The 19,183-nt window shown below is 39.7% G+C and overlaps 1 protein-coding gene across 1 annotated transcript in view; it reads right to left on the bottom strand.

Moving 5' to 3' along the window:
• The window catches only part of PRKCE (protein kinase C epsilon), a gene marked incomplete at its 5' end in the record, with an annotated part of 116,909 nt that overhangs the window by 36,148 nt on the left and 61,578 nt on the right, over nt 1–19,183 (bottom strand). The window contains one exon of the mRNA XM_009286332.2: nt 18,766–18,920. Within this exon, the coding sequence (XP_009284607.1) occupies nt 18,766–18,920 (155 nt within the window). The remainder of the gene's footprint in view (nt 1–18,765; nt 18,921–19,183) is intronic.

The following is a 19,183-nucleotide window of genomic DNA, read 5'->3' as shown; positions in this document are numbered from 1 at the left end:
TAAAAGACGTGTAGATGAGGCGCTTAGGGACATGGTTTAGTGGGCATGGTGGTGTTGGGTTGACGGTTGGACTCGATGATCTTAGAGGTCTCTTCCAACCTTAATGATTCTATGAAGAGGAAAGATCCGAAAGCAACACAAGTCTAAAGTATATAGCTACTGAACAACCATTCTTTTTGGTGATTTTCAACTGCAACAAACCCTTTCAATAGTGTATTTGAAATCATTGCCATTGCCATTGCTCCCCTGCATGGGAAAATCACATCCTCTCTGCAGGCTTTAAATAGACAATCTGTTCACAGAAGAAACCACAGAAGGTAGACGGAAACTTCCCCCAACAACATGGAAAACCATCAGAACCATTCTCTAGTTACTACAGTTATTGAAATTCATAACTGGAGGCAACATGCTCATTATATCAATTAGCAATTTCAACAAGTAAGATGAGATTTTTTTTTTCCTGTTTAATTAAGGTAAAACTTTAATTTTTACGTTCCTAGAATTACTTTTTAACTTACTCAGTGGTATCCAAATTACTTTTAAGACCAAGACGCTCACCTGCAACAACAGGTCTCTCCTGTACCCAACACAAATTTACCCTTTGCTATAATTTTAGTCAATGTTGCATTTTCAATACAAATTTCAATCACAAGCAGTAAATATCACAGAACTTGGATCATTTGCACCATACCATCTGAAATGGTATTTTCTGGAAGACTGATAAATTCACCAAAATCTTTGTCTCAGTTCTTCAAACACATTGGTGTCCTCAATGTATTGATAACTAATGTAGGTTACAATCTAAGCATGATGGAGTTATATATGGAACTGGTCAGAAAACAAAAAGAAATGTCAACAATTTTAATGTTCTGATGTTAGCTTCTTTAGTGATTAGCTCTCACCAACTTAATCTCAGTTTCTGTACATAAACTATAGGATAGATATATTAGGACTGTACTTCACTAGTGGATTCTTTTGTTGCTTTAAGTATTTTAGCCACAACATATCAGCAAGGCTTTTTTTCCCCTCCAAACAGATCAGAGATAAATGGGAAAATCCAAACTGTAACTTCTAAGAAAACGCAAACTAATAATATAATTTTTTCTCATTTGAAAAACTGTATGGAAAAGAAGGAGCCCATACCTTCTGATGTTACTGAGCATAAACATGCAGTAATAGCAGTGTCACTGGATGTCAGGTTCTACCAGTTGATGTGACCTCCCTTACCCATGGAGTAAGAAATAGGACACGCACTGGACTGTTCACGCTTACGAGTGGATTCACGACAGTAGGGCAGTTTTTGTTAGCAGGGAGGGAGTAGGGAGAAACCTGAGTGAGACTAACGGTGAGAAAAAGATGGTTCTGCTGCTTTTCTTGTTGTTGTAGATCTTGGGAAGTTTTGCCTGTGTTTATCTGAAAGTCTTGGAATTTCTCTGCTTTGCTTTTATGTTGACCCATTAAAAAATTATTGGATTTATGATACACATTTTCTTTGCCACTGTTACATTACTTGGTATTATCAAAGAATAAAGACATTATCTATCAGAAAAACTATAGCAGAGCCATACTCAGCAATATACAGAAAAACCTGCTGCGCAGATTTGAAAATTGCTACTTTTCAGCAGTGCAAAGTTTGGAGTAAAGTGAATCCAGCTTATACTGATGTGTATCAGTATGTATAATGGCTAGCGGCAGATGAATTAAGAGCACAGACTTGGTTTCCAATAAAGTCAGAGATACTATAGCTACTTTTCGTCGAAGAAAACAGTGATGGTTCAGATAGCAGGGTAAACATTAATGGGAAACGCCGACTTTTAATGTGACCATAGTGACACTCTGTCAGGCATGTTTACTTTTAAAAACACCCACGTTTACCTTCCTTATATAACACAATGTCCATCACCCTGCCATTTGCACAAATACCTTGTGGACTAAGGGGGTGGCAGAGACGGGAGGAGGGATGTAGCAAAAGGCAGTTTGCTATCTACCCGCCAAGGACATCAGAGGGAGACAAACACACGATTGCTATTTGTGGCTCTGTGAACCCTAGTTGCTACGAGACAAAAGTTTGGCTTGCACGATGTATAACATCACCTGCTCCAGCATTGTCTACCATTGAGAAAACTTTCAGGTCTGCAGGGTCCTGAGATGGAAAAGAAGGCCATGTGTTCATCATGCAGCCCTAACTATTTACTGATGTCTTAATGACGTATTGAACAAAGGTTTATTATTCATTTCCAGTAGCTTAAGGAAACCAATAACTTTTCTGGTAGCATAAAAACATTTTCTATAAAATAATTTCTATATACAGCTTTTTAATGGCTTTGACCGTAACTTTACTACAATTGTCGGTAGCAGCTTAGGACATTACAGTGCCTGATCTGCTTATCTTATTATGCTGAGTTTCCTTAAAATAATGTGCAGACATATAAATATATAGTACTTAACAGCTTTCCTTTATGTGGCTTTTCCTTTCTTATTATTTCCACATTTTTATTTGTGAACATAAGTGAAATATGCACAAGTTTAAATATGCATGATGTAAAACATTCTCAAAAATTGGCTAAGCACAGAGGGCAGTGGTCTCTATTTCTTTTTCAAGAGAGGGTTGCCTTTTACATTCACATCACACTGCTTTATAAACCTCATCCTTCCACGACCCCTACCTGGGAATGCAACAGTTTTTCCATGAGCCTGAGGCAGGAATGGGATGTAGCGCTACGACTGTGCCTCTTGACTTAGCCTACTGCCAAAGCCCTGATTTAGACAAGTTTTGTGTTGGATCCCAGTGGCAACTTTGCCTTCCCGTGGCCCGCAGGCCTGCAATTTTTGCACCAAGTAAGAACTGTCACGAATGGAGCTGGCTTCATATTAGGCCTATTGTATAGGACAAACAATCTGCCTCAGAAACTTGCAGCTAAACTAGATAGGAAATTATTTTCTCATTTTGTAAGGCTTCTTGAGATTTTACAACCCATTTGTGTTTCACGCTGGGTGAAAACACAGACAGTTCAAAGCTTTTTGTGAAAGTAGCGTGTGAACAGCCGATGGCCTGGTGCTCAGGACAGTGACTGGATCTGAACTGAGGCTCAGCTGCCTGCTCGTCCTCGTCCCCCACCACCCCCATGAGTGCCCTGACATTAAGGCTACTAGCAGTTCTCTCAGGGATTTTCTCTTTTCTTTCTGTCTCCACTTCGGTTAAAAACACCATTTTCTAACTTTTTTCCTTGAAGATTTTAGCTGAAGAATTCCTAACTGGCTCTACGTATTCAGGCTGTGAATGACAGGGTGAAATCTGTACTACCACTAATGATATTTACTGTTTCAGGCTCTGCTACAAAGCCCATGTGTTAAGTCGTTGCTAAATATGTAATGTGATAAACCCCGTCCTCATTGACACCGCGGTGATCCCACTGAAGACAATAGAGGTCCTCGGGCTTAGCCAAGGACTGACTCAAGCTGCGGTATTCTACTCTGTGAGGTTCAATGCTTCGTGCTCTTATTTTTATATCTCAAATAACACAAACACAAGATTGCGTATTATAACAATAGGTTAGGTGGAGCGCAAACTAAAAGTGCCTACTATGTATGTCTATAATCCTTTGAAACGAAACAATACTAAATCGTTATTTGATAAAACCACTTGATGAAAGACAGTGAAAGGATGGCGTGAAGCTAGAAAAGCTTGTCAGATCAAGTTTCGAAAACTCAATTCTTCAAAAAATGTTACCAGAACCTTAGAAAGCAAATTTCTCAGCAGACACACTAATTAAGTTTGGATTTCTTCAAAAGTTTTTCTTTGGAAACCAAAAGCAATGGTTTTTTTTATCAGTGACCTTACTAGGTAGGATGACAAAGTCACTATCATTTGAACAACAATGGAACACAAATTATGCAAACACAAAGAAAAGAGTACTTGGGTTTCAGGCACACAGGTTCTGTGGCTAACTGAAAAGACTGAAATTCTTTCTTCTCTTTCCTATTTTTGAGTGAAGCTTTCCTACACAGAACAGAAAAACAGCCAACAAATGCATGTCTATCGAGGTAGCATCTTGCATTTCTGTAGCAGTTCTCATTCAGCTATCTCAGCAACGAAGCCTTGTAATTCTTAATAACCCACAACAAGGATATATTACTGCCTTACACAGATAATAGGAAAGACAGAATAAAAGGATATAATGTAATCAACCACAATTCCATCAATTTTTAAATTTTACCTTAAATATGAAAGTAACTAGAGCTCTGAAACATTTTGCTCTGGTTTTATGGTAATTTTCTTTCCTGTATTTTCCAGGATTCTGACCCAGATTTATCCCACCAGGCATTAGGGTTTAACTGAGGTACCACGGTTTGCCCCAGGCTCCCTCCATGGGCACCTCCACAGGTATCTCCAAGCAGATGATTCACGGAACATGTGGGCTGCACAGCTCCCTTAAGAAGCCTACCCTTCTCCACTGACTATAAATGCACTCCAGGACAAGCAGGATCCTGACTTGGAAACTTCAGCTGCATTCCTAAAGTTAGGTGAGATGAATCTGAGCCTTTGTGTATATTCAGTATAAGCTGCTTCCTGGCTTCCTGGCTTCTAGATAGAGATTTCATTCAAACTAATTGTAAAACTTCAATTTTTGTAGGAGAAGGCCAAACAAAGGCAGATTTTTAAAAAAGACCTCCATTCATTTGTCTTGTTACTCATGGTGGAACTGCCACACACACGCACACAATTCGCTAGGCTTTGAAGTTATGTCCTGTAATAATTCTTAATTTTTCTCACTTAATGTCATATGGCACTCCCCTGACTGCAAAAACTCCCAACATGCATATCCATCAAAAAGCCAGACATTTAATTGCTCTACTTAGACACACCAAATAAAGGCCTCCAAAGCATTATTATTCTACATTGTTTCAGGCATATAGAAAGAGCATTCTAAAAAAATGAAAACAACAGAAGAAAAGCTGCTACTGTAATCAGCCATGATTGAAGGCATTTCCTGTATTTTGCTATCAAACCAGTTGTTTTTTCCATTACATACTAAGTGAACTTTAGCAAGGTCAAGACACCAGAGAAAAACAGGATCAGAATATCTTTAATCAACTCAAGTTGACTACTTTAGTCTCTCTCTTTCAGATGTTTAGTCCTGGATCTCATCCCACATCTCCAATTTTCTTCCTTAAATCATAGATGCATAAACCAGGTCATTTGGAATTTATGATTTAGATAGTTGTTTTCAATGGCATTTAACTTGTTAGCCTCACACTTCCCCTAGCCTAAAGGTCAATCAACCTCATGCTGTGTAACAATACCAATATTATTCTGGTATGATATAAGTCCAACAGGGGAGACGGGTTTTCATTCACAATCACAATACTGGGCCAAAAACTTCCCTCAGTTGGAAGCCTATCGTTTCCATCATGCTGCCTATTAAGAACAAGTGTAAGTTTTGAAATGACTATTCAACAGAAGTCAAAGCTACAATAGCATAGGTTAATTTGATCCAATCCTGTACTTTGTCATCCTGCTGTCACACTAAATACAGACTGGTTTAAGATATATAGCATTCCTGTCCTGTGCTCTGACCCTATTCTTTTTCTAGAGGAAAAGTCTTTTTTTATTCCATGAATGCAAAATGACATTCTTTTACTTGTAACACAAATGTCGACACCTCCCTCGGAAATGACCAGTTCCAAGCGTATTGTTGATCCGGCGAAGAAGGGAAAAGCAAGCCATGTTTTCTCAGCAGCTACTAAGAAAACCCCTTGCTTTGGTCCAGTTCTGTTACATAAAGGAGAAGACCAGCCTGCCTGAGCACTGCGATAAGACTGAAAGCCAACTCATCATGCAACCTTGTTATCTACCTACTGAACACAGATGCACACAGTAGAGGCTATTGAGTGGCTAGCAGATGGCCTCCAAAGCTCACCTTAAGTCCTGTTCTCCCTTGCCCCCCTCCCCTTTTCTAGCTTCAAAACTTTAGTAAACGTTCTCTTTTTAATTCAGCTGAGGTTGTTTATCAAAAGAAAACTAATGACACTCGCATAAATCCCCATTTTTCAGCCAAGGGACCAGACCTTCAACATACTCAAAGATGAGAACACACAGTGAAGATGAAGAGGTCTTAAAATATTACAATCTGCTTGTAAAAGGTAGCACAAATCTTTTGCATCCTCAATAATGCTTATTTTGTGCTTCTATCAGGAACAGACAGAACCACCATTAGATTCAGGGAAAAAATGAAAATGTGGCAATGCTGGGAACCTACTTTATAACTTGAATTGGTCGTCTTTTTCTTTCATTTCTTTGAGTAAACTCTATACACTCTGTAGACTTTTAAAGAAGGTGTTTAAAACCCCCAATATTTTAGTCTGGCAACCACAACATGGGGCATACAATAAAATGGCCAAACCCAGGTGACCGAGAGCATATCCTGAGCAAGCCATTAATGCGCCAGCATGAGCCAACATTCCAGTGCCTTTTCTGTACTAGCCAAGGCCCTCTGCAGCTTTATGATGCCCAGAAAGTGTAAAGGAGAAAGGTTGCTGGAAGTTTTTACATACAGTGTTTCTTTTTATAAAAGAAACAAATTTATCAGAATTCTCTTCCCTATGCTCCCAAGGGTGTCCTTAGCAGGGAACAAACACAGCTCCTAGCAGTAAGCAGACTCCTGGTAAAGCTCCATATCATGTTTCCATGGAGAAAAATGATTTCTTAGTCAGAAGAAAAAAACTCCGCACTGAACTTTTGTACAGACACTGATTTTTTCCAACCTCACTTTGGTCTCAGTTTGACCTCTTGGGTCTTTTTATGGAAAGCCTTTCCACAGGGTGGTGCATGTAATATTACGCAGAATGGACTAAATAAATTATATAGCATAAATGAAATGATGTAACTCTGCAAGAATGTTGCTTCCACAAAATGTTTACTTATATGGAATCACTGGAGGAAAGATTTTAATAATTTCTGCTTCTATTCTGATTTCAGTAGCATAGTTCACATGCCTAAACATCTTTTTACACAATCACGTGGTCTGAACTTGGGAAGGGTATGTAGGCTCTTAATTAAAAACCTTTTCTAACTTTGCTGTATTTATCAAGGATCAAAACAGCAGCAGTCAACAGCGGTTTAACAGATTTCTGCAGAAATTCTTGTAAAAAGAGTGAGTTAAATCTATTTTGTTTTTTAATCTTCTAAAAGCGTTCCGTTATACATATAAGATTTGTCTGTTTCAAAATTCTGCAGAGTTAACAATTTTCTATTATGTTTGATGGGAGATTACTGCAGTGGCGGGATGCTGGCAAAATTAAAAAGAATCTTTATTATTTGTCCGTAAAGTATGAAGAAGATACCTGAAAAAATGGGAGCTGCTTTGCCCTTCTATATTATCTATAGGTAAAATAAACTCCTAATGCTGCTTCCAGACAGAGGTCATAGAAACTTGTGCTTTGCACTGATGGTTCTACCTCCAAACCTTGCTTTGATATGTAATCAAAAAGGGTTATATATGTTAATACAGAGAGCTGTATTTTACAAGATACTCTCTTAAAATCATGATTGTGTAGCAAAATCAAATTGCTTTCACGCCCAAGCCCGGCCAGAAAGTTGCACAAACATTCCTAGAGAAACCTTTCTTGTGCAGAAAGTTTCAGCTCCAGCGCTGTTTCAAATGTAGCTCCTGCAGCCTTCACCCATCTCCTCCAGAAAACACACGCTCGGGAACGCTACTGTGGCTGTAGTGCCAACGTATAATCTCATCACTTAAAATCTACTTATACAAAGCACCCCACTATTTTTAATTAAGATGAATGCTACGGAAAGATGACTCATGGGTTACTCACATGAAATAAAACATGGCATGACTTAGGAAATTTACAGGGTATTCACTTTTGCCAACATCAAGGTTGGCAAAGAGTGCTGTACCAATTTACCTTCAGCTGTAAAGACAGAGAAGCTACAGAGAAGAGCGTAATAGTCCAGCCCAAATGAAAAAGAGAGGCAATTCTGAATACAAGATTTGGGAGACTAAAACATGATTTTAACCTCTAACATTTGGTACTTACTGGGTAGTCATTGCATGTAAATACTGACTTCAGCAGGATTATAATGTAAACTATTGACCAAAGTGGGCTGTTCTTGAACAATTTTGTCAACATTAAAAAAAAATATTTTGAGCCTGAGGAATTATCTTTGCAACTTCTAAGTGCCCAGCCACTAGGTCTCTCTTCAGAGACCTGCTAACCAGACTCTATGCTCTGACAAGATCAGAAATTATCCTATAGAACTCCCAGACAGTTACGTGGGCAAAGACTAGCAAGAAACCTAATTATACAGCTTATAGAAGAACTATTTTAGATAAAGTTTCATTAAATCATAATGTTCAATAAAGTCTCTTTGCATCCTTCTGACAGCTTTAAACTGAGCACACTGAGGACAATTTAATTCCATTGTAAAATTGCTTTGCTCTTCTGGTGTCAGAAAGAGCTTTTACTGTAAATGAGAATCATGATTTTTAACGAACCAGTCTCTCATACACCAGAGAGCAGCCTCTATACACCCATGTCATGTTGTAATCACGTTATTAGGTATTATCACATTCTGAATTCCAAATAAAAATGCATGAACAAATGAATCTCTGAGAAAAATTATCAAAACACTTTTAAAACAAAATTGGAGCGAAGTTGCAGAAGTTGTGCTACATCCCAAAGACACGTATACAATGTATTAAACTCAAGGTTGCCCAACCCTGAAACAAATGTGGATATTAGTTTAGAGTCTCTGTAGCAAACTTGTAGCATTGCGTTAAGACTTGATAGTATAGCAAATATTAAGGGGCACTATAGTATGATTCTCAGCCCAGACTCAGACTTCAAAAGATGACATGAAGTACTCCATTAGCAATGATACAGTTCAACCCTTTACTGCCCACTCTGCCCCAGGCATCATCCCTTCCACCTTCTTCCATACCTCCCTGCTATCATCGCTGTAATTAGGCAAACATAACTGTGTTTGATTGCTTTTTAAATGGATCCTATTAAATAAGGTGTGTAAAAAATAAACCCCATTTTCTATGGCAGGATTTTGGGATTTTAACCTAAATCTCTCAGATCGGGTTTATACAGACAATTATCTTGGCCTAACTAAGAGCACCCATAGCTGAGCTAGGGGAGAAAAGGCTGTAGAGGTAATGACTTATACCAGATCTGTCACTGAATTATGTCTGGCTTTATAAGCTATAGCTCACTAATATCAGTTAATGTTTTGTTGTTATTACTACACAGAGAATTTCCAGGATGCTACTTCAAAATTTCTTCCAACTCTTCTGCTCACGGACAGAACAACTTCTACCCGATCTGCAGATGTTTTAAAAATCGTAGCCAAATCCTTTTCCTCTCGGGTCATCCACAGAAAACCAGAACTTTTGTCCTTGCGTACCACTCGCTGTGATCTCGTGGAGGCTGACGAAAGATCCCCTCCTTTTCCTTTTGTGAATTTTCAAAAGGTGAAAAGAGAACCTGCCTAAAACCCAGTGTTGTCCAAAGGGTTTCTCTCACCTCCACCCCGGGCATTTCTCCCTCAGTGTTTGCGGAAACCAGCACAGGGAGTTTTGGCAGAGGCAGCTTCAACCAGCTTGCAAAGGACTGCCTTCAGCCTCATGCCAAGGGGTACGCTGCTGAGCTGCTGTCTACTTCCCCCATTCACAGTCTGAGGATCCTTTTATGCTATCAGGTATTTGAAGACTTTCATATCAATGAGAATCAGGGCCTCTTTATAATAGTTATGGCCCCTTTGGACCTATTACAGATTATCAACAAATGAACTGGCACGTATTTGGTATGCCTTTTTATGCCCTCAGTATACCGTACCATAAATGCTTGCTGCCCTCTTATTGGTGGTTAAGTTTAGGCAAATATGTACTCAGGCAGTTTCTTAAGTGCATATTATTTTTGTTCTACAAGTACTCCTTTAGAGCTGTTTCAGATTTATTGATGTTTGGAAGCTTTTAAATATCCATTACCCACCTAATTGACCATCGCAATTCCATCTGACTCATTATTTGTGTTTGTTAGAATATATTTAGGCATTTTTTTAAATGGGTGTTAATAGACCATAGGATCTCCCTTGGAAACCCTATAATAAATCAAGTAAATACCTGGTGAAGTGCTATAATGTTTATTTGTTACTACTTAATTTTATCCTTAATATTCCATGTTTTGAACACAGGAAGTTCCTCAGTTCAGGTTATTTGTGACCAAGCTTTCTTTGGTTGTATTTTTTAGGCACTGCTTCTGTATTATTCAGTTTCATGCCAAGGTGTACCCACACCAGCTGCTATATTGGCTATCTACTGCTGAGGCCACCCCATCCTCCCCACCCCTTGAAGGGGCAATCACATGCCCTAAGACTGGAATACCTCGTGAAGAATACTTTTACTGCCACTGTCAAATCTACATTAAAAAATATACACAGCTACATGTACTATCTGCATTTGACATGCTTCCAAGAACGGTATTTTCTGTGACTTCCATACATCAGCAGAAGAAAATTAAAGTCTGGAGGAAAAAGCATACCTATGGAAGTACTGGCATTACTTCTGGCCTCTCCCCTTTATTTTTTCTCTCTCTCTGCTGTTTTGCAAGACTGACTACTGGAAACAGATTCTAGAAGCAGGAGGCAAGAAGTGAAGACCCATCTGGTGTGTACATTGTGAGAAGAAGTGCTGCTTGGGCTTCTCCTCATAAGCTGGATGTTACCGTAGGAATTTTTTTGAATCCAAAACATTATACCCCCAACATAAGTGGTCTTGGGGAGTCAAAATTCAATTTGGTGGTGGCAGGAGAGCATCTCTCCCTGGTGCCATCCATCCCTGCATGTATCACAGTGCAGAAACCACACAAACTCCCACCTCAGTAAAAGCTGGCCTTGGCCTCACTGCCATTTCTGCTTAGCCCTGCTCCACATCTGCCTCCTCCACACGTACTCAATGCCGCTGAGATGATGAAGACAATGTATTTCTGCCACTGTCTGCTGCTCTGGGAAGCTGCTTGTTTGGACTCCGTGAAACACTGGCAGCTGAGGAGAGGGGCAGGCATTACTTCTGACATAAGAAGGTAAGCTAAGTGACTCGTTACCACTCTGGCCTTGCTACCCCTCACTTTTCCGCTCGTTTTCAGCACAGTCATGGCCACTTGATCCATTTTGTTCCACTTTCTGATTCCCCTGGTTAGACTGCACCTACTCTCTCCAAGGTCCTTCTGATGTAATCCTACCGCTGTTTATTGTGGTAGCAGTAGAGACTTCGATGCACTCTCCAAAAAGCTGGGGTTCTTACTGGCTGTATTTTCTCCGTTTTAGTTCATTAGGCCATTTTAGTTAACCTCCTGGTGAACAATATTATTTCTGTTTTCTTACATTTGAGTACAAGTTGTCAGCTAAACAGACATTTTAAAAGTTTTCAAAAGTTTCAGTGATAACTCAGTTATGTTAGTTTTCAGATTGACTAAATTCTCATTTTCCACAGCCTTTTGCAATGGTAAGCAAAATAACATATGGTTTTTAATAGCAGTGCATTCTCAAATGTGATGATTTTCTATTTTAAAATAAACACATTTTCAATCTGAAAAGTCAAACCAAGGTCCCAAATCATCCAGGAAGCTGCACACTTCATGCATATGAATAGTCTTACTGAATCAAAATCAGCCTATGAGTAGAGTGATCTGCATGCAGAAATGTTTGCTGGAGCAGCGTCTAAGTGATAAGCTCTTTTATAACAAGGAGGTGGATAAAAGTGGGGGGGAAGAGGGGGCAAAGAGAATAAATGCAAACCTTGAGCCAAAAGTAGCAAGGTTCTGATCAAAAGATGGAAAAAGTTGTACGCAAATGTCTTTACCAAAGTGTATCTTCCAAATTTTGTTTTAAGGTTGTTTAGTATTTTTAATGTCATTATTTAAAAAACACTAGAGTTCCTTACAAGTTTTGATCTAATGTTTTGCATTACTCTCCAATTTCTCTGTTGCATCTCAAGAGCACAACAAAATCTTTGTGAAATGCCTCAGAACCACGTTTGCTGTGCACTTCTCTGTATTACTATAAAACTGGCAGATGCATTCAATAGCATGCAAAAAGGCAAAGCCTCACCCTTAACATGACATAGTTTCAACACCACTGCAACTGGGTTATAGAAATATTTTCCATTGTTTGAAGACAAACACGACTGAAGGGCACAGCAAAATTCAGTCCTAACTTTTGTCTGTTAGCAGCAGAATTACATTTAGGAAGCACCTTCAGAGTTTTAATGCATTGCAAAACGAAAAGCATTCTCTTTCTTCTGTTAGAAAATTGTTTGAAGAATACGATTTTGTTTGGGACTGGTGTACATGTTTCTGTAGAGACAAAGCTGTGTCTTAGCATTTTAGGAAAACTACAGGGATTGTCTTATGTCAGTACATTTCAGTTTTACATGTGCTGCAGCTCTAGTGGATTTTTATTTTGTGTATGTCTCTCAGTTAAAATCTTCTTATCAAATGCAGGAAGATAACACACATTTCTCCCTGTTATAAAATAAAAGCACAAACATCAATCATCTGAAATCACTGACATTCACCCATAAATAAATACAAATAAGCTCTGTAACATTTCACTGCTATTATCTGCTGAGAAGAGCTGTCACCCTTTCTACTGAGAGTACTGGAACATGGCTGCCCTCGCAGGAATGTAAACTTGGCATTAACCCTGGCAGATTCCCACTCCCTGCCCTCTCTCATTTAACATTAACTCACTCCTATACTGTTATCAGAAGGTAAAGGTCATAGCTTTATTTACACAATACAGCACTATACAAACGGTCATTAAACAAGAAAATCTTGCACCAAATAAACATGAAGCAAAAAAACAATGCTGACCTCGCTACCGGGAACTGCCCTTGGAAGTACCTTGTCATTCCCCAAATGAGGTCAATGGTGCTGCTCTATCCTTCTAAATATTAACTGCCCGGCACTGCTCCTCCACATACCCAACTCCCACACAAGAGCCAGCTGAGGACTTTCTTATGTTCCAAACCCAGGAGAAATTTAGAAAGCATTCTACTGTTGCAAGACCGCGTGGTTCATATCCTATTCCCACAGCCTTTACTCATCCTTCCACAGCTGGAAACCTTGTCAAAGGCTCTCCTATACGACAGCAGCCTTTAGCACAATACATAAGCTGGGCAGATGGCAGGGTGGACTCCCTCGGCCCGAATGCCAGAAGCCTGGGAACCAACCCTTCTTCCTGCTTCTCATCTCCCTCAGCCCCGCTCCTCTCCACCCCGGCCCACTGCCTTTTCCTGCGGGGAAGATATCCTGCTTATTTATGCGTTTCACGACTGCTGGCCTGCCTAGATCCAGCAAGAAAAAGCGCAAAGAGGGCAGGAGGCCACTGACTAAAATCCCGTCGGAGCTCAGGCTCAGTTTCGGACACTAGACCAGGCAGAGCAGAGCATGGATGTAGCCCGGGGCGCAAACCCAGCCAGGAGCACTGGTCAGGTGGCGCGCCTTGGGCAGCAGTCTCTGGAGACACTGGGACTCTGACACACACGCAGCAGCACAGTTCACTCCTTGCTTCCTGCTTTTACTAAAGGTGATGGAAATAGTTTGTTGCTCACTTGTGCCAGAAGCATACTGTAACTTCTCTTTAGCAGACTCCTGCAACAGGCAGTTTATGTGGGGAAGGGCTTGAGTTCAGGATATTCCCGTGCTTAGGTTTGAACGGGCTACCTGAGGGTACAGGGTCTTTCTTGCCCTCCTTCATGGACCATAGCTCAAGCAGCAATTTAACCCTTAACTGTTTAGAGTTGCAATAAGATGATCTTTACATACTTAAAAACAAATTTAAACCAAAATGCTCCATGTCCAGTTTTGTATTTTAGAAAGCCAAAAAAAAGGGGGAGGAGGGGAATTTTATTTGGCTGCTGCCACTCAGAAATAACATAGTAAGGTAACTTGGGAGAATGATGACTTTTAACATGTTAACCACTGACCATGCAACATTTTCATCAGTGTAAATATAACTCCTCATTACTCTGCCAAGGCTGCACTGAATCATACAACCACCAGTGAAGTCAGACTTTATAAATAGTCTTATTTCACATAAAAACACACTAATGAAGGTGCTTTTAATTTTAGGTAGTTCTTTCTGAAACACCGGTGTGTGTTACCCTGATAAACGGGAATGCCGGGAAAACTGATCATCCAAGGAAAAATTCAGTTGGTGTTCAAACAAGTTCTTAGGGTATTTGTGTACGGAAGAAGCCCGGAGGTATTCAAGGATTGGCATCAGCATATTTATATTTGCATTCTCCTCAATTCAGCGTTAATATATCCTTCATCACGACCAACATACTAATTACAGAGTGCACAGAGCCTCAGAAAGCTGCAGCAAGTTGCAGGCTGGATTATTACTTCATATTGCTGAGGAACATGAAAACCCATAGTTATGAATGAGGGCTCCCTTGTGACCAGGTGCTGTACGATTTGAAGGCAACATCTCACAGACCTTACATTTGAAATCAAAAGGATGAATTAACCCAAAGCAGGTGACACTAATTTCTCAGTTAAGGTATTTTTCATCCTCTCAGGTGAACTGAAATTGTGTACATTCATTCCTTCTTTTGTATTTCAGAGAGAGCACCCTGTTTAATCACTTGAATGGCCTTGGAGCACGCCAGAGATCACGTGACATGCAACTACTGGCCCTTCAGGTCTTCACTGAAACAAGGTTTGTAGCTCACACAGTTATTCCTTAAATCAAATACGAACTGGGGACACCGGCATTTATGTTAATGAAGTGGTACCCCGTCCTAGTGCTGATGTCCTTGCCTGGGGAGACAACAGTTCTTTGTATGTATCTCAGGTCAGAGTGGGCCGCTTGTGTCACCTCACTTGAACTCCTACAACGAGAGCCAGAGACACCCACCCAGGTGCTCCTATCCTCAGCCCAACAACTGCAGGTGAAACAAGAACATGTAACATTTAACATCTATCTGCGGAAAGTGCACAGGAACGTTGAAAGTCAGTACAAGAGGGGAGTATGGAACTGGCAGATGTTGCATCTTCCCTATGCGAGGATATATATTAAGTTGACGATGACTGACTTTAAACATAGCAGACTCCAGGGACAGGTGACAGTGAACATAGTCCACAACCTTTCATCACCTAGTTCAAAGTCCAGTTCAGCTCACAGGCAAAATGAGATTCATAGTCTAGCCCTTAATTCCTGAAGCTTGGATACATTTTTTCAAAGTGGTGCAATTGCACAACATAAACAGCCACTGCCAGAAACTGCGACTGAAACTTCTCTAGTATCTGATTGACTCTACTTGTATTATCAGGCCCCAGCTTGACATGTGCCTGAATAGCTGAATGCCAGATGAGAGGGAAGGTGGCAGGGATAATGCAAATATTTTTATTAAGTTGTTGAAGTGTTTTTGACACAACAATAGTAACATTATACGCTTAAAAATGCCACTGAAAATTATACTAAAGTTTATCTATCATACAAGATGCATTTAGTAACAGCAGCATCTTTTTACATAAAAATTGTGAGATTCATCTTTATTTCCAACATAAACTTGATAAACAAAAGGAAGGTACGTAATTCCAGTGAGCACACAGACAATTGGACAAGTCTGGGAACAACTGTTGGGCCAGTTGCAAAGATGTGAACTTTCAGAATAATTTCTATTGCCAAACAGGGAGCTCGCTTTCTCTTTGAACTTCAGGGGAAATGAGGATAAACTGGTTATTGTAAAAGGTGATCATTTAGTATCATCATAGCACTTTCTAAAAATCTAACCAACAAGCCAAAGCATGAGCTAAAGCTAGTTATTTACTTCCAAAAATATAACTATGTTTAGCTCCAAATACAAATACTTCCACATACATGGCTGAAAAAAGATCAGAAGGTATAGCAGCTATTTTGAAACCTGCATTTCCATCAAACATCTTAGTTTATTTATATATTCCCCACTTTCCTTGAAGTATTGCCCACACAAGCAGCATTTCCCACTTTGGAGAATAACCATTAATTTCACACCGCAATGTTTTTTCTAGAGATATAATTACACAGAAGACAAGTATTCTTTATTAAAATATCTGAAGGCATGCTGGGTAGTTATGACCGGTCGTTATTCAGGAGCATAGGTTTTCTTTTCTTTTTTCTTCCACCCCCCCCTTTCCTTTCCTTTCCTTGTTTGCCAGCTAATAAGAGCTTTGGAGATGTAAAGGTGTGACTTGATCCCAATGCATTTTTAACATTGTAATAAATGATGCAGTGAGATACAGAATAACCAGGCAGAAAACTGTTCTGTGCAAGACAACCACTCTAACATACGCTTGACATCAACAAATGCATTCTCCCAGCACCTGGCACACTATGAATGAATTGTGACATTTTCTTACTATTAATTCTTTTAAGATAATCTCTAACTTCTTCCTTCAACTTGTATTTTATAGAGTAACTGGGATATACATTTTATGAATTGTTGAAGCTCCTAGTATCCCCCAGTTGGGAAAATTAGTTATTCTTACGGACATAACTATGTCCAGATCCAAAAGCCTGTGTCAAAGCAGAATACAACTAAATCTGTTCCTAATGTTCTTCCTGTTGCTTTTTTTAGTTTCTGCTTTCATCCTACAACTCATGTTATTTCTCTTCTTTTGCCTCTTCTTATAATACACCCAATATAACACACCATTTACAATTTTAGTGTTTTACTGTAGCGTGCCAAAGACATGTCAGCATAGCCTCTGAATCAAAAGTTGAGAGTATCTTGCAAAGTTTAAATTACAAAGCATTGTCTCATCAGAATGACATTTCTCTTGGGATCGAAGCATTTTGACTGTGATAAAAAGTCACAGAAAGAACGCAGCCACACAAAGCAATTCAATGCAGCTAGGAGCCAACACACAGCAGAAACTACATGTAAGACAAGGGAAAAGAGGGAGAAAAAGAGAGGGGAGAGAAGGGGATGTGTGTCAAAGGATGGGAGCAAGGAGGGAAGAGGGAGAATTAATGCACACTCATATAAAGGAGGAGGAAGGTAATTTTATGAATGCTTTCTTGCTGGTTCACAGAAATCACTAAACTGACTGCTAATTACGAAGTGTCTAAACTCCAGTTTTCAGGAAGAGGAAATTAGCTCAAGTCTTTTTATGGAAACAAATCCTCAAAATCCTTCACTTTTTAAAGCACCAATCTTGTCTGCTTCCCTTATGATAGATACTTACGAAATTCTGAAGTTGCCACGTTCTAGTATCTAAATGTACAAATACATACCTTTGAAAATAAATGCAGACAAGAATAGGAAATGTTATGTGGGCAGCAAAGGTAAGAAATGTGTTGGATCTTCAGCACTTGAAAACAAACCTATACAAAGTGGTAGGGCCTAAAGTCCAAGCCAGCATGCAAACATCACGCATGTGACGTGATGCTTTATCATGCAAAGCGTTAATAAAAGATGGAGATTAAGAGCTGCAGCTAGCAAAAAAGTTTTCTAAAGAAAACTGGGGTTTTGACTGAAAAATCACTTTCACAGAGATTTATTTTCCTGAGAAATGCAATGTCCTCCTGTTTGCGACGTCTCTGGAAAGGAGACTCCTTCTCTGAGAAGTTTCCCTTTGAATCCCAGTTGGTGGGAAAGCCAATGGCCTCTGATGGAAGTTACCACTCAGTCCTGGTTACTAAACATTTAAAATTCACTTCTTTCAATTTGTAGTACTCTTGAAAGCAGCCTTAATGTGAATCCAGGGATGTGACAAATTCCACATCCTCATCTTGATGTTTCTGCTCAAGAAATCTGAGACTGCCTGTCCCTGAGATGACTACCCCAAATCAAAACTGATAACCTGAAAGAGGGTGAGAATATCAAGAGAATATCAAAACTCAGTTAGATCCACAGAACTCAGAATTTTTAGTAGACAGGACAGACCTGTATCACAAAACCTGTAAAGCACTCTGCTTGTGAAAGCCCGAATTTATCGCAAGCAATGACAGGCTGCTAAAAACAAATAAAAAGTGAGAGGAAGGGTGAAATGACAAGATAAAGGACTTAATAAACACGCTGACATCAGGGTGAAAATTTTCAAAGCGATTCCTTACTTTCAATAATAGAAGCCTATCCCTAAATGCATTCTTCAGCACAGCACAACAATATGCACTTTTCTTGTGCGTGTGCATGGGTGTTGAAGATTAGAGATTTGGGGGCGGGGGGCGGAGGTTCAAGTAGACGCGGGGCACTTGCAAGCAAATCAAAGTTGTCTGCAAAGAGCCACTTCCTGCTGGTGACTAAGCCTTCACCCAAACAGTCAAGAGGAAGGGGCACAAGTAAAGCATTGCAAACGACCATCCCGATTGTATCAGAGTGGAGACAACTAGGACAAACAAACTCAGGAAGTGGCAGGGAGTTAGAAACCGAGAGGAAATCTATGGCAGAGAGAGGAAAGTGAAGAGATTGCGCCGATCCACAGAAAGGTCACCTCTGGGTCGCACTGTGCCAAGCTTTTTCAAAACCGCTTTATTTGGACTATAATACAAAACTGGCACACACAGCTGGCGACTGCTGCAGAGGCTATTCAAATGTTAACATTCTCAATGATAAACAGCCAAAAAAAGTTCTATGTAAGCAAATTGGAACAAACAACTAATCTAAATCTGGTTGCTAAGAGACAGAGGATTTCAGCCAAAACCAGCCCCAAGCCTCAAGAATACTTTATTTTTGATTAAAAAAAAAAAAGTACCTGTAGATGACGCCATGTTGGTGAAGAAACATGAGTGCTGATGTGACCTCTGCTGCATAAAAGCGGGATCGAGGTTCGTCAAATTTGCGTGAGCGCTGGATTTGAAACATTAGGTCTCCTCCATTTACATATTCCATGACGAAAAAGAGGCGGTCCTGAAATTAATTAAACAGTGCTATTTAGCTAATTTCTTTTAGTCACACAAAGGACTGCTTGAAGCTACACTTTAGGCGACTGCAGCATTTGCGTCAAGAAATGAAAGAAACAAATGCTACAATTCTGAAAAAGGAAAAGCTGACAACCAAAATCCCCCAAACCTAAAGAAAACGAGACAGGAGCCTCAAAGTGAGAAACGAGAAAAAGGGAATAGAATCAAAATGTAGTAATAAGCAACACGTACACAAATCTCCACACATCA

The sequence above is a fragment of the Aptenodytes forsteri genome, unplaced genomic scaffold, assembly GCF_000699145.1.
Source record: "Aptenodytes forsteri isolate BGI_AS27 unplaced genomic scaffold, ASM69914v1 Scaffold584, whole genome shotgun sequence".
In the NCBI taxonomy this organism is placed as follows: domain Eukaryota; kingdom Metazoa; phylum Chordata; class Aves; order Sphenisciformes; family Spheniscidae; genus Aptenodytes; species Aptenodytes forsteri.
This window is presented reverse-complemented; position numbering and strand designations above follow the sequence as displayed.